General features: G+C 42.5%; 1 protein-coding gene across 1 annotated transcript in view; it reads left to right on the top strand.

The window, feature by feature from the left end:
• Positions 1–17279, top strand: part of lars2 (leucyl-tRNA synthetase 2, mitochondrial) — a 192980-nt gene that overhangs the window by 139126 nt on the left and 36575 nt on the right. The window contains exons 14-17 of the mRNA XM_079836140.1: positions 605–742; positions 2898–3001; positions 7177–7359; positions 11193–11362. Coding sequence (XP_079692266.1) covers positions 605–742; positions 2898–3001; positions 7177–7359; positions 11193–11362 — 595 coding nt within the window. The remainder of the gene's footprint in view (positions 1–604; positions 743–2897; positions 3002–7176; positions 7360–11192; positions 11363–17279) is intronic.

Raw genomic sequence — 17279 nt, 5'->3', positions numbered from 1 at the left:
CGATGAAGCTGTGATTTTAAAAATTTAAAAACAGAAAATTTTCGAGTCAGAAATGACCAAAGAGCACCAGAGGGTTAATGCATCATGTAAAGCTGCTGTAGGAGACTCCAAAACAACATAAGGAGCCTTTAAAAGAGCATAATAGAGGGAATTTAACTAATGCTTTACATTTGAGATTTTCTTTCAGAGTACCTATAAAATGTTATCTTTAGTCAGTAGAATCCCTGTTAGCAATTAGTCATTCTGTTAGCACAACTTTCAATGTCACAGTCACTGTAACTCATTTTGAATAAAAAAATGCATGGGAATTACTTCGAGAGGCCTGTGGTGTTCTCTACTGTATGTGCATCTGGTTGGAGTAAATGTACGGTGAGTTGAGAGCTGCTGGCAGCTGGTTATAGAGTGTGATGTGTTTGTTTATCACAGTTTAAGTGTGCTTCTTGTTTTAATCCACATCCTCTCTTCAGAGAGCAGATGAATGTGTTATTGGAGTGTTGTGTTTTTAGTGAGTTTGAGCGTTCCAATATGTCGATGTCTGTGCGTCACTGACCCCTAGTGGCCGCTCTCTCAGGATACAGTCTGAGGTGTTCCTCTGGTCTCACAGGCCTTTTGAGCGCTCCCGAGCGGATCACTGGATGCCTGTGGATGTTTACATCGGAGGGAAGGAGCACGCCGTCATGCACCTGTACTACGCACGCTTCCTCAGCCACTTCTGCAGAGACCAGGGCATGGTTTCACACAGGTGCAACACACACACACACACATACAGCAGCGGCCACAAGTCATGTCCATTTATTCAAATATTATGATTGTGTTGTGTGTATTGTGTAGTTATGCTTGTAGTCAATTGTTTTATTTGTGATAATAACGCAATTAAATGTGTGCAGACATAATTTTTGGTCAGACTGTCAAATAAAGAAATTATGAACACATGCTAGGGCTGTCAAAAGATTAATCGCGATTAATCGCATCCAAAATAAAAGTTTGTGTTTACATAATATATGTGTGTGTACTCTGTTAATTATTATTTATATATAAATACACACACATTCATGTATATATTTAAGAAATATTTGCATGTATATACTGTATATACATTTATATAATCTATAATATATATAAATATGAATGTTTTATATTTAAAAATTATATTTTTTTCTTAAATATATACATGCTTGTGTGTGTATTTATATATAAATAATAATTAACAGAGTTCACACACATATATTATGTAAACACAAACTTTTATTTTGGATGCGATTAATCTTTTGACAGCCCTAAAGAGAACCAATGAAATATTAATAACATGGTTTTTCCTGTGAGCTTTTTGCTTTTCTTTGCATTGTTTTGCATAGTAAAATCAAACCTGTGGCTTTTTTTTTTTTGGCCTAATAATTTTGTCAGATAAATACCTTGGTTCCAAATATAAAAAAAATAACAGAATACAGGTTTGAAATGACATGAGAATTTGTAAACGCTGACAGTTAAAGTAATAGTTCACCCAAAAATGACAATTTCCTGATTATTTATTCACCCCAAGGCCATCCAATATGACTTTCTTTCCTCAGCTGAAGAGAAATTAAGGTTTTTGAGGAATACATTCCGGGATTCTAATGCAAGTCAATGGGGGGGCTCAACGTAGACCATTTCTGATGGTCCAAAATCTATATTTAAAGGGTCATGAAACATGAGTTATGAGTGTTTGAGCATCATAGAAGTCAATCCTACCATCCACTTGTTTTGATTGTTGGAGAAAACTAGTTAATTTTAAGTTAATACTGAAAAAAAAAGTGTCTGTCCTTAAATTAATTAAATTATAACTAAAAGTTAATTGAAGATATTTCTGTAAACTCTATAGGGAGCCCTTATTGCACATTAATATTAAAGGTTAACAACAGAGCCCAAACTATTAGCCTAAATTGCTATTTATTTTTAGATATAATAATCAAAACTCAAATAACATAGTACGCAAACATGTAAACTACAAAAAAGGCAGTTTTTGCATTAACTTCTAAATCTAATTATAAAATAGTTTTTTCTCCAATTCGTTGTTGAAATATAATCATTTATGTGTGTCATTTTCATAACAGGTTTATTTAAAGATAAATGAAATAATCAAGACATCACTAACAGGTTCAGTAGAATATAATGAATATATAGGCTAATATAGAGCATATATTTAGTAAAAAAGAGTTGATTTCTCTAGTGAATAAAATTCTGTGGACACTGAATGACTGCCTGAGGTAAATGTGATTACACATTTATTTAATTTACAAGCATATTTAGGTCTTTCCGGCGTTGAAACACTGATTTAGCGATTACACCACATATATACATGACAGTAAGTTGTAATGTATCCTCAGCATACTTTCAGATGTTCATTCATGTTTATTCTTTTGGAAGAGATGATCGATCGCGTTCATGCGAGCATTGCGTGGATAATGTGTCCGAAGTAAACAGTGATACTATCGTGCAGCATTTAGGGTGAATTCAGGGTCATTGGGTCCTTTTTTCCTAGTCATTTTAATGGCAAAAGCTGTCCCAATCACCCTGAGTTCACCCTACCACAGTGACTTTAGTAAAGTTGAGCGAGTGGATCTCTGAGCTGGTGTGAGTGGGGGCATATTCATGAATCCGCGTATTATAAAAGAAGCAAGGGTGTAGAGTTACATTCAAGCTATTTTAAGGCACAAAGAGTTTTAAGAGATAGAATTATACATCTTGGATGGTCTTGAGGTGAGTAAATAATCAGGATTTTTTTGTTTTGGGTGAACTATTCCTTTAAGTAAGTAAATGTGGTCAGTTTTGATTTCATGCACAAAGCTCTGTGCTTTTTTACTTCATATGGCAGGTTGTGTGTCCATTAAACAGGCGTCCGTTCTCTTCCTTGTTTTCAGGGAGCCCTTCAGAAAGCTGCTGGTACAGGGTCTAATAAAGGGACAGACCTTCAGGGTGGCAGAGACCGGACAGTACCTGAAGAAAGAGGACATTGATTTCACAGGTGTGTGTGAGAGACTAGAGGATATAAATGAGGATATAAAAAAGTCCAGTATATTATTGCCATCAGTGCTCGTGTTAGTATTGGATTCATGAATCCATGTTGGAGTTTCTTTTGGCTCAGAATTGAATCTTTTGGCCCTATTTTAACGATCTGAGCGCATCCGAATTCACTTTTGCTAGTTTAACGATGGAAAAAACGGTCTGTGTGCCCGGCACATGGTCCAGAAGGGCTGTCCCTAGTCTCTTAATAAGTCATGGGTGTGTTTTGGGCGTAACGTTCAATAAAGAGTCTCATCTCCCATTCCCTTTAAAAGCCAGCTGCGCTCGCACCATGGCGGATTCACTATTTACATGGAGGAAAGACTGAACGCTTCTCCAGAGAGGAATCCTTTTATTTTTAATATAAACATGTGTGTGAGCTGCTGCACGTTCCTGTGTGTGTAATAATAAGCAGAGTGTTAGTAATATAGGCTCATATTACTAACACGCCCTTTAAATAACACACATATACTGCGCTGTTGACTTTAGAGCAGGTTTGTGTTGGTCAATGGCGCAGTCTTTTTCAGTTCCTCAAAATAGCAACACACCAACAATGCTCCTGAACACACCTGGTGTTCAGACCAGACGCCCATGGGCCAACAGATGTGCATTTGCTATTTAACCCTAAATATTTTGAACTTTTGAAAATCACAGCTTCATCGGAATGATATGAAACTTGGTGACTTTTCTAGCATTAGGTATGTAAACACACAAAAACATTGGGGTCATGATTCGACATTGCTAATTGGTCGTAAAAAAAAAAGTAGCGCTCATTGTCTTCGGTCATAAATGACCGACCATAGGAAATGAATGGAAAATTGGCAAAAACACAAAAATTCACCGAATATTTGTGTGTACAATCTACAAATCGGCCACAATGCTGAAAAAGTACACAGCAGTAAAGGGGTGACACTCTAAAACATCAAGAGTGTGATATTGACACACACACACACACACACGCACACACATGTTGGGTTTTCATGTTTTATGGGGACTTTCCATAGGCGTAATGGTTTTTATACCGTACATACTGTACATTCTATCCCCCTACACTGCCCCGCCCCTAAACCTACCCATCACACACACACACACACACACTGCCCCTGCCCCTGCCCCTAAACCTACCCATCACACACACACACACACACTGCCCCTGCCCCTAAACCTACCCATCACACACACACACACACACACACACTGCCCCTGCCCCTAAACCTACCCATCACACACACACACACACACACACACACACACACTGCCCCTGCCCCTAAACCTACCCATCACACACACACACACACACTGCCCCTGCCCCTAAACCTACCCATCACACACACACACACACACACACACACACTGCCCCTGCCCCTAAACCTACCCATCACACACACACACACACACACACACACTGCCCCTGCCCCTAAACCTACCCATCACACACACACACACACACACACACACACTGCCCCTGCCCCTAAACCTACCCATCACACACACACACACACACACACACACACACACACACACACACACACACACACACACACTGCCCCTGCCCCTAAACCTACCCATCACACACACACACACACACACACACACACTGCCCCTAAACCTACCCATCACACACACACACACACACACACACACACACACACACACACACACACACACACACTGCCCCTGCCCCTGCCCCTGCCCCTAAACCTACCCATCACAGGAGACATTCTGCATTTTTACATTTTAAAAAAACATCACTTAGTCTGATTTATAAGATGTTTTCCTCATGGGGACCTAAAAATGTCCCCACAAGGATGAGGATTTCGGATATTGGGGACATTTTGTCCCCATAACGTAGGGATTACCAGTCCACTTATACACACACACACCTAGGAACCACTGAACCTATGAACCACATTTAGATTTTTTTTAAATCACATCTTAAAGTGTTATAATCACTTTAAATCACTATTTCTAACAAACAAACAAAAATCTAAAACTTTATAATAAAAAGTCTTTGAGATCTTTTTAATATATATTCAATTCCATCTAAAAAAAAAATCATTAAATGTGTTCAAAAGAGACCTAGTGAATTCACAAGCCTCTCCATTGAGACCTCTAGTGTTTACACACATGGATGCATGTTTTCTTACATAATTCCAAAAGAGGGCGCTAATCTACTTTATTTTAACCTGAAATACTGTTTAAAAAAAAAAAAATAATCATTTTCAATGGCAAAAATAGACCATAATTATTGCATAAATAATAATAATTAGTACCATCAAATCATTTCAAAATACAAAAGAAAATAGAAAAAATATTATTGAAGAAAAATAAATTGCATTGGTTTTACTGGGGTGGAGGAAGTTTCATTTTTAGGTGTCCGGTCACTTATGACCGGGAAGACAACCAATGCAACCCCTAAATGAAGAGCACCAGAGGGTTAAACAATGTGGAGCTGGAAGTGAAAATGAAAACTGCGTCAGGCTGAAACTAGTAAAAAACTAAAAACGTCGCGCCTGGCGTCACATTGAGCCGGGTGTATGATAGGGCCCTAGGACTCTGAAACGGTTTAAGAGGAAACTACATATAAATCTGATAATAAAGGGGAATATATCGTTTCGGAATAACTAACTATGGGAATGGAAGCCTGCCTTCAGCCCTATTAAGACCTTATTAAGTGCATTAGCTGAACAAACCTGAAAAAAGTTTACTAGTCGATACAAATATGTGCGCTCTGACTCCAGCAGATCAGCCTGAAGTGTCAAACTGTGGGACAGCTTGTGCCATTTTAATGTGTAAAACACATGAGTCACTAGCATCTCACATTTCTCACTCACTTCCTGTGATGCTTTCGGTGAATATTGCATCTAAAATGGTCTTTTTTTTATGTTGCCAGGCAACAAGGTAAACAGACTTGCAGGAGCATCTGAATCTGGCTCCCAAAAACGGCTGTAATTTCTGCGATCGATGATGCAATGATGGTTTTCTAATGCGTGTGTGTGTAAACACTGTAGAGGAGAAACGCTCTTTACAGTAAACACAGCTGTGTGTCTTCCCGAGGGTTCAGACATGCCAGATCACAGCAAACCCCATCCTGAGTGTCCGATCACAGGCGCTTAATACAGGAGCAGCTCGCAAACACACACTCACATTCACAAGTTTGGGGTCGGTAAGATTTTTACATGTTTTTTAACAAAGTCTCTTCTGCTCACCTAGGCTGCGTTTATTTGATCAAAAATACAGTATAAACTGTAATATTGTGAAATACTATTACAATTTATAAATGTAATATTAATATGTAATGTATTCCTGTGATCAAAGCTGTATTTTCAGCATCATTACTCCAGTCTTCAGTGTCACATGATCCTTCAGAAATCATTCTAATATGAGGATTTGATGCCCAAGACACATTTCGGTAACACTTTAGAATAATGGTAATTAGTTAACATGAACTAATAATGAACTGCACTTATAAAGCGTTTATTAATCTTTGTTAATGTTAATTTCAACATTTACTAATGCATTATTAAAATCTCGTTAACATTAGTTAATGCAGTGTGAACTAACATGAACAAACCATGAACAGCTGGATTCATATTAACTAACGTTAACAAAGATGAACAAAAACAGTAACAAATGTACTGCTCATGGTTAGTTCATGTTAGTTAATACATTAACTAATGTTAACTAACTTTCCTGCCAGACCTGTTTTCTCTGTTTTAAATGAGTCAGATCACTGAGGGCCCAGATGTTGCCCCTTTTGTCTTTAATGGCTCTGGGATGGCTCTTGGAATTGGAGTTCCTGGCCAGTATCAGCATGCGAATAGTTATGCTGATTCAATGGGACTGGTAGGGATTTGATAGTAGGGTGTGTCCTTTACCTACACAACATTTGCATTGTATTGTTCAGAGTGTCTCCTCCTCTGCTGTATAACCCCTCCCCCTAAAATGTAGATAAATTGCATTATTTTGTACTGTTAAATCATAGAGAGTTCTCATTAAAAGAATCACTTCTGTTTTGATCCCGACGTCTCCTGGTCTCTACTTCAAGAAACAACAGAAGTTCACAACAAACTATATGAATATAGAAAAGGCATAATACAGGACCCCTGATCAAACACACTCTGTTCTCTCTGGCAGGTCCAGAGCCCGTTCAGAGGGACACCGGGAGCCGACTGCAGGTCACATGGGAGAAGATGAGTAAATCCAAACACAACGGGCTGGACCCGCAGGAGGTGGTGCAGCAGTACGGCATGGACACCATGCGCCTCTACCTCCTGTACGCCGCTCCCCCTGAGCAGGACATCCTGTGGGACGTCAAGAGTGAGTGCACACAACACTCTCAATTATATTACATTTGAGGTAATTAGATAGTTATTTTTACTATAAATATTTAGGGCTGGGCAAATTAACGCGGGCGATTAATTTTTTCAGCTTAACGCATTAAAAATATTTATATTAATATAATATTTATTTTATATAAATTTTTGCCTAGCGTTACATTATATGATCATGCTCTTATTCATGCAAATGCTTCCAAGCGCGGCAAGACACGAGAACGCGCTGTATGTCAATGTCCTGTTTGTGTGTGTGTGTGTGTGTGTCCTGTCTGTGTGTGTGTGTGTGTGTGTGTGTGTGTGTCCTGTCTGTGTGTGTGTGTGTGTGTGTGTGTGTGTGTGTGTGTGTGTGTGTGTGTGTGTGTCCTGTCTGTGTGTCTGTGTGTGTGTGTGTGTGTCCTGTCTGTGTGTGTGTGTGTGTGTGTGTGTGTGTGTGTGTGTGTGTGTGTGTGTGTGTCAGTGTCCTGTGTGTGTGTGTGTGTGTGTATGTGTGTGTCCTGTCTGTGTGTGTGTGTGTGTGTGTGTGTGTGTGTGTGTGTGTGTGGGGGGGGGCATGTTTTTGTGAAATATCAGGACACAAATGTGTATAATGACATGGGTATGACATAGGTATTACAAAAAGAGGGTGAAATATGAGGACGTTCCCCATGTCCTCACTTTTCAAAATGCTTATAAATCACACAGAACAAGTTTTTTTTCACAGAAAGTGAACTGCACAGTCTCCTGTGAGGGCTAGGTTTAGGGGCAGGGGCAGTGTGTGTGTGTGTGTGTGTGTGTGTGTGTGTGTGTGTGTGTGTGTGTGTGTGTGTGTGTGTGTGTGTGTGTGTGTGTGTGTGTGTGTGTGTGTGTGTGTGTGTGTGTGTGTGTGTGTGTGTGTGTGTGTGTGTGTGTGTGTGTGTGTGTGTGTGTGTGTGTCCTGTCTGTGTGGCTACATCTTAAGTCAGCTAATCGAGGGACACTCTGACACACACACACACACACACACTGACACACACTCGACGTGTGAGACGGATGCTCACATCGAGTTCTCTTTTGCTCTTGAACAAGCAATAACAACAACACAGAGAATTTTGAGTATTCTCATATTAGGAGTCTTAAATTAGTCAAATAACGTCTTAAATGAACTTAAAGAGTTGTGAGAGTTGTGAAATGAGATGCGTGAGATCTGCGTCATGTTCGGCTGTGGCTGTTCTTAAAGTGACAGGAGCACTGAAGAGAAAAGTGTAGCTTTAATGATGATAAATCTATATTACATTTATTATTTATGAAGTTAAGAAAGGTGTTTGATAACTATTACATTTCTGTATATGTTTAACAGGGAAGGCCACAGGTAAAAATAACATTTATTATAATGTGTTTATGTAAAGATTGTTTTAAGTTCACTTAAATTAAAAGTTTTTTTTTAAAGACTAATAAATGTTGAAATTGGGAGCTTTCAGTTATACTGTAATGTAACGTCATTAATGTATAATAGAGACTTTAGTATCAGTGATACTGGCCTTCATTCATAAAAACATGCCATTACAACACATATTTAAAATATACTGTCTTTAAATTGTTTCTACATTAATTTGGAGAGTAACTGAAATTATTACAATATCAAAATATTAAAAACGTAAAATATTAAAAACTTGCGATTAATTACAGAAAAAATGCGATTAATTAGTTAATTTTTTTTATCGATTCCCAGCACTATAAATATTATATTTATATTCAAATAATTTAATAAAATAATGGTTGTTTCCCTAATTCCAGAAGTTTTCAGTTTTTTAAGAAGTTCACTCTCTTGTGATTATTGATTTACTATTATTATTATTGACTCAGAATAAGCCATTTCTACCTTATCAAATAATCATTATTTAAATTTCTGTTGCTTTTTAATGATTTCATTAATTTCCATGACTACATATTTTTAATTATATTACATTTTTAACTGATTAAATGTTGTTGTTATTATTTGTATTTTTATTATTGACCCGATAAAATATTTTAAAGCTTGACATTAATCCAAAAATCTATATCCTACTCATTGAAATTCCTTTTAATTTTCAAATATATACATTTCTAGACCTGGAAAATGATAATATATTATGGTATCACGGGACGTGCTAGGTCGCACCTCTGGATTAACGTTAACTCCTGGACAGCGCTTATCAACACTTCCATCAGGCCGGTTTTTTTTTTATAAGTAAATGTTCTAATCAATGATCCAGGTAGTGCGTTCTCGTCTCCCTCAAATGGTGGTGAGAACAGCTCAGGGTCAAAGCTCAGGGTCTATATATATATATATATATATATAATTTATTAATTTATTTATTTTTCCAGGTCTAGAAATCACACTTTTAAAATTCCCTTATATATCCTGGTTTTCCAAGATCTTGGAATCCTTCATTCTTATCAGAGAAAGACAGCTGTTCGGAATAACATTATTAATTAAGAAAATATGTCAGTTTACGTTTGGATTTTTAGCTGTTTTTTCTTATTTTAATGCTTGTTTTAAAAAATTTCAACATATTTACTTGATTTACATATTTATTTCTTCTATATTGAATGATTTTTAATTGTGTGTCCCTCTCAGAAGTGTTTTACATTAATTTATTACTATGCATGCAGATGTTATGATATTTGAGAGACTTAATAATTTATTATGAAAATGAACTAGTGAAGGAAAAAATTCTATTACAAATGGTGAAAACCCCATAGGACTTACCTATATTTTCACTTTTATTCGTAGAAAATACAACCTACAATCCAGGGCCCGTATTCATAAAGAATCTTAATGCAAAGAGTCGCTCCTAGTGACAAAATTCCAAGAAAATTCTTAGAAATGTGGGCGTTTACTCTTAAAATTAACTAAGAAATCCTAGTAAAGAAAAAAGTAATTCAGAAAACATCTTAACCCTTAAAAGACGTCTTAAGGTCAAATTTGTTAGGAGCACGGACGAGGACTTTTAAGAGGCTTAAGAGTTTCTTTAGCAGCGGAGAAAATGGCAGAAAGACGAAGAGGGAGAAGAAATGTGTTGCAGATGATGGATGACAGTGACTTAATAAGACGCTATAGATTAGATCGTGCAGGGATCATGTTTGTTGCATTAAACCAAACTTTCAAACCTCCAATTAAATAGACATGCCAGCAATCAGTGGAATTGGAAAGAGTTGAACAATATTTATAGTTCTAAGCCAATCAAATACCTTATAGGAAATTAACAGCATGGTAAATAATAAAAGGATTTATTTACATATATATAGTGTGTGTGTGTGTGTGTGTGAGTGAGAGAGAACGGTACAATAGGACAATTTGCGCTTGTAATTTCAAAGTGAAGGCTTAGAATAGACCCTATACTTAAAAGAGCTCCTTTTTTCCCCTTTTTGGACAACCAACCAATCACAGTCTTCAAAAGACTGTCATACGTAGCAACGGGGTCAGCCCCGCCTCTTCACTGAGATAAAAGTTTTTGTATTTTCCTTGCTCAGAGTTGCTCTCAGATCGGACCTGAATAGCTCTTAAGCTAAGACTCCTACGTAAAACGTTTTTAAGCTAAATTAGGAGTTTTCTGAGAGGACTCTTTATGAATACAGGCCCTGATGTTGAGTTAAAAAGAGAATCATGTGCATCTTATTCTTCAACTAAACATTAGTGGCAGTGTATGGGAGTTAATGAACGCACCTCCATCAAGCTGTCTTAGCACTTACACACATCCTGTGTGAACGGCCATATCCCTGATCCGGCCATCCCGTACTGACAGCACCTCCATCCCAACATGCTGTTCTGTTTTAACATCATGCTTTATTTGTGTGTGTGTGTGTGTGTGTGTGTAGCTGATGCCATCCCAGGAGTGTTGCGATGGCAGGCCCGTCTGTGGGGTTTGGTCTCCAAACTGAGAACTGCTCGCGAGGGTCAAGAGACGCCCAACCCGTCCGTCCTGAACAAGAGAGAGCGCTCCGAGGCCAAGAAGATCTGGGAGAACAAGAACTACGCCATCACACAGGTGAAGCCACAGGGATGTTTTATAAATGCATTTCACATCAGCCTCTTCTGGAGCCTGTTGCACCAAAATACACATTTTACCTGATTGTAGAATAAATGAGCAGTAAGTTACTTAGTAAATATTGAGTGTTAAATGTAGTTGACAGCAGGTAAAAATCAAGTATGGTTGTATCAATGGTTAGAATAAATTGGTAAGTAATATAATAAAACTTTAGCTACTTTGGAATGACCAGCAGTGGGGCTATTGGGTAGCCAAACCCTCACCTTTAAAGAGCACCTATTATGGCATTTAAAATGTTCCAAATATTGTTTTAGAAGTCCCCAACAACAGTTTTGCATGCATGCAATGGCAAAAAAGACTTTAGTTTTCTTATAATATGCATTTATTTTTACCTGTTTTGACAGCGATTCTCAAATGATTCCTTTAGTGATTCACTTTTCAAAACCCGCCTTTACGTGACGCTAATCTGCGCTGATTGGTCCGATGACCCAGTCAGTTGTGATTGGTTTAGTCTGTGCAGATATTTTCGGAAACGGAACGCCCATCAAAGTCTTATAGTGACAGTAATTTGTTAATATGTGTCAGGAGTTATGAATATGAAAACCGCGTCGGTACCGTTTGATTGTAATATGAGCCTCAGCTGATCTCATTCATAAAAAAACTCCTCTATTCTCCTCACGAAGACTCGCAACAAATCAACATCCCTCAGGGCTTTTAGTTCAAAAGTGTGCAGATGAGGAGAAATATTGATGGATTCTCATATGTCTGTGTCAAATTTCTAAACAGAGGAGTATTTTTTATTCAATACTTCCTCAAAATGCGCAGATGTAGCCTAATCATGAGCGATTGAGTCTCTTATGTGTTGTTTTCAGCTCATCCTGGCAGCCGGAGGGCGCTCTGTGCACATGTAGTCCATATATGATACACACAGACGAAGAAGAACCATGTGCCATAATAGAAGTCCATAATAAAAGCTTCCTGAGATCGCCAAACATACATTTGACGACTAATAAACACTCAATCGCGACGATGTATGGTTTGTCTTCAAGCCACTTAGTCTTCAAATGCTCATCCTTGGGCAGATGAAAAAAGTTTGCTTTTGGCCATGATGTTTTCTAGTTTTCACTGGCGTCTCGTGGCCATGATGTTTTCTAGTTTTCACTGGCGTCTCGTCTCCATGATGTTTTCTAGTTTTCACTGGCGTCTCGTGGCCATGATGTTTTCTAGTTTTCACTGGCGTCTCGTCTCCATGATGTTTTCTAGTTTTCACTGGCGTCTCGTCTCCATGATGTTTTCTAGTTTTCACTGGCGTCTCGTCTCCATGATGTTTTCTAGTTTTCACTGGTGTCTCGTCTCCATGATGTTTTCTAGTTTTCACTGGTGTCTCGTCGCCATGATGTTTTCTAGTTTTCACTGGCGTCTCGTCTCCATGATGTTTTCTAGTTTTCACTGGTGTCTCGTCTCCATGATGTTTTCTAGTTTTCACTGGCGTCTCGTGGCCATGATGTTTTCTAGTTTTCACTGGCGTCTCGTGGCCATGATGTTTTCTAGTTTTCACTGGCGTCTCGTGGCCATGATGTTCCCTTACGAGAGTACTCTCGTATTGCGTTTTGCTAAAACGCTATGGGGGAATTCCTTTCCTCGAGATATTGAAGCAAATTTTTATCCAAAAATACCTTCTATACGCAGTGCAGCTGCACAACTCTCAGCAGGAAGCAGCTGCGTGCTGATTGGCTGTGCCGCTGCAACTGCAGCAACCTATAGCGAGACCGTGGGGCGGGACGGACCAATCAGGTCCTTCCAAACTCCCGCCACAAGGGGCAACATAATTTGCATAGCCTAGGGTATATAAGACCCACTCTCGCAAGGTTAGTCAGATTAATTCTTCTTCAGCGACTTGCAATCGTTGAGCTCCGGATCGAAGCCTGCCGTCGACACGCACCCAGCTGAACACGCAACCTGAGGACGTCGGATTCTCCGCCTTCAGCCTGCCTTCCAGCTGCGCCATCCGGCACCATATCCTTTATACCTTCTGTTTTCTAAAACATTCAAAAAGAGCCGAGACGTTGATGCAAATGTCTCGTTCCTGCGCCTCGTGCAGAGGTTTCATCGCGGACGAGGATCGGCACATCATCTGCGTGTCATGTCTCGGACGAGACCACACGCAGGCTGCACTCAACCAGGGCGGCTGCCCTGAGTGCGACGAGCTGGCGCTGCAGACCCTTCGGGCTCGGCTCGCCAGCTTCGACTCGGATCCCGTCCCGTGCTCCCAGCCTCTAGAGCCACGGAAGAAAAAACGTCGCGACCAGAGGCCACCGGAGCGCTCTGACGAGCACACGCCGGGCATGTCCCCGCGTGCCTCGCCATCGCCCGTGTTGTTCGCCGACGAGCAGCACAGCTCCCCTCGCATGGCGGCTGCTGCTGTTTCGTTCGGCGGACCGGAGGAGGAAGAGGATGACAGCCTTTCCCTTGCTGCATCCGGGAGCGGGTGGTCGGACGCCGCCTCGGAGCACGCCACTTCGACGCGGACGGCTAGCGGCGTCATAACCTCAGTCGACGCTGAGCTTATGCGCTTGCTCACCAAGGCCGTGGACGACCTCGGCATTGACTGGTCTCAGCCCGAGGAGCCCACGAGAAGCCGTCTGGATGAGTGGTATTTCGAGAACCGCCGTCAACCTACCGCTCAAAGACCCGCTCCCTTCTTTCCAGAAGTCCACGAGGAGCTAACAAAATCGTGGAAGGCGCCATTTTCATCTCGCGCCAGATCCTCTTTTTCTCCAGCGCTCTCGGTAGTCAATGGCGCTCAGAAAAAAGGATATCAAGCCCTTCCTCCCCTCGAGGAGGCTGTCGCTGCACACCTTTGCCCGCCCTCCGCCAGAGGATGGCAGTCAAAGACCGTGCACCCTTCCAAGGCCTGCCGCACTACGTCCAGCCTCGCCGGTCGAGCATTCGCCTCCGCCGGCCAGGCGGCGTCAGCGCTACACTCCATGGCGGTTCTTCAAGTCTTCCAGGCCAAACTCCTCCGTTCCCTGGACGAGTCTGTTCCTGATAACGAGGCTCTGAAGGATCTGCGCGGCGCCACCAAGGCCAATGCTCAGGCGATCGGCAGATGCATGGCCAGCCTGACGGTGTTGGAGCGCCATTTATGGCTTAACTTAACGGAGATGAAGGACGCGGACAAGACCGCTTTCCTGGACGCGCCCATTTCGCCTTCAGGATTGTTTGGTTCCGCCGTGGTTGGGTTCACAGAGCGCTTCACTGAGGCACAGAAAACTTCGCAGGCAATGCGACATTTCCTGCCCAAGCGTTCCAGCTCCTCCGCTAGCCGTCAAGCTAAGGCTGGACCAGCCCAGCCCGCCAAGGCGCCGCCTTCAGCTCGCCACCCTCACGCGGCTTCCAAGCCCGGTCAGCGTTCCCGCTCTACGAGCCGCAGCAGACCGCCGGAGCGTCGAGGTCCACGACCCAGCAATGTGTCGAAACCTGAGCCTCCGAAGCCGTCCTAGCCAGAGGTATGAAGAGAAGGCGGATAGTGCCCGCTTCGGCCGGTGCACCGCCTCGCTCTCTTCCAAAACGTTCCCCAGCTCCCTTCAAGGCGGCTGGGAACGCCACATTCACAGCCAACGAGCCCGCAAGCAAGCGCGCTCGCCTGTACACAAACGCCGTTTTCACGGCGACCCATATGAGTCACAAAAAGAGCTTTTTCTCTGTAGGCAGTGTGCCAGCATTAAAGCATGTACCCCTACACTCAAGCACTCCCCCATGTTCCCCAGCCCCCTGCACTCAGGTGGCTGGAAACATTATTCTCACAGTCAACGAGCCCGCACTCAAGCGCGCTCGCCTGTACACAAGCACCAATCCTCTATGTCCCCCGGCCCCCTGCACTCAGGCGGCGGGAAACAATTCCCTCATAAGCGCCAGCTTAGCGCAAGGTTATCGGGCCACCGAGTCCCTGTTACTCAGCGACTCGCCCCACAGATTAATTCAGCCCCTGGCTTCGAAGGCCGAGGCCTGGCGGGCCATTCCCGGCATTTCGAAATGGGTGTTGAACATAATAGAACGAGGTTACTCGCTACAGTTTGCTCGCAGACCACCGCGCTTTCGCGCCATGGAAGAGACAACGGTGAGAAGCGACAAAAGTCACGTGCTTCGAACCGAGATATCAAAACTGTTAATAAAGGGAGCGGTAGAAGCCGTACACCCCTCACAGAGCGAGTCAGGCTTTTACAGCCGTTACTTCCTTGTACCAAAAAAGGACGGTGGTCTAAGACCCATCCTAGATCTCAGACATCTGAACAAAGCCCTTATGAGGCGCCCGTTCAGAATGTTGAGAATGAAACAAATCCTCGCGCACATTCGCCCGGGAGATTGGTTTTTCACTGTGGATCTAGAGGATGCCTATTTTCACATACAAATAGCCCCCCATCACAGGCCATTCTTGAGATTCGCCTTCGAGGGGAAAGCATACCAATACAAGGTGCTACCTTTTGGTCTATCTCTAGCCCCTCGCACGTTTACAAAGTGCATGGAAGCGGCGCTAACCCCGCTGAGGCTTCGGGGAATGAGAATTCTCAACTATCTCGACGACTGGCTCATAATAGCTCAGTCAGAGATACAGTTATTAAACCACAGATCTTGGCTTCTCAACCATTTACAATGCTTGGGACTCAGAATCAATGTGGCAAAGAGTTTATTGTCTCCCACACAGAAAGTTTCGTTTCTGGGAACAGTATTGGACTCAATGCAGATGAGCGCGCGGCTGACGTCACAGCGCGCGCTCTCTGTTCGGAACCGAGCGGTTTCCCTCAGGTCCGGTGCACACATTCCTCTCAAACACTTTCAGAGGATGTTGGGTTTCATGGCCTCGGCGGCGCCAGTTCTCAGACTGGGTCTGTTGCGCATGCGCCCCCTACAGCACTGGCTGAATCGCCGCGTTCCAGCTCACGCATGGCTTTCGGGCCGATTGCAAATCAAGGTAGACCACAGCTGTGTGTTAGCTCTGGCTCCTTGGAAAAATCCCGTCTGGTACAAGACGGGCGTGAGTTTGGGCACTGTTACGAAGTGGAAAGTTATCTCGACAGATGCATCCAACCTAGGTTGGGGAGCCCTTCACGAGGGCAGGCCGATCTCCGGTCTCTGGTCAGACTCGGAGAAGAGCCTTCATATAAACTGTCTAGAGATGAAAGCGGTCACGATATCGCTAAGAGCTTTCCTTCCGTACATAAAATACCACCATGTCCTGATCCGAACGGACAGCAGGTCGGTGGTAGCCTATATAAATCGCCAAGGCGGTCTGAGATCTATCGATCTGCACTCAATGGCGGAAGAAGCCCTAATATGGGCAGAGCACAATCTGAGCTCGCTGAGAGCGACTCACGTGCCAGGCATTCTGAATTTGGGTCCGGACATGCTGTCCAGGGGCAAAGTGTCCCCGGCAGAGTGGTCTCTTCACCCAAATATAATTCAGATAATTTGGGGCAAGTTTGGAGAGGCAAAAGTGGATCTTTTCGCCTCAAAAGACAATGCTCAATGCCGAATATATTTCTCCAAGCACGAGGATGCGTTGGCCCACGAATGGCCCAACCTTCCTCTTTATGCGTTTCCCCCAATCTCAATGTTACCTCAGGTCATAGAGAGGATCAGGGAGAGCAAATGCGCTGTGCTTTTAATAGCCCCGCTTTGGAGAAATCAACCTTGGTTCTCACTGCTGAGTCAGATGTCAGATGCAGCTCCGTGGCCGATCCCGCTGAGGAGAGATCTCCTCATAAAGGCGGAACGGCAGATCTGGCATCCCCGTCCCGATCTATGGGCGCTTCATGTTTGGCCCATCAACGGGTACATGAGAACCTTTCTGAAAGCATAATGAACACTATTACTGAAGCTAGAGCCCCCACAACTAGGCGGCTCTATTCAGGCAAAT

Source organism: Gobio gobio, assembly GCF_949357685.1.
Source record: "Gobio gobio genome assembly, chromosome: 15".
In the NCBI taxonomy this organism is placed as follows: Eukaryota; Metazoa; Chordata; class Actinopteri; order Cypriniformes; family Gobionidae; genus Gobio; species Gobio gobio.
Note: the sequence above shows the minus strand (reverse complement) of the source record. Positions and strands in the feature narration are given on the sequence as shown.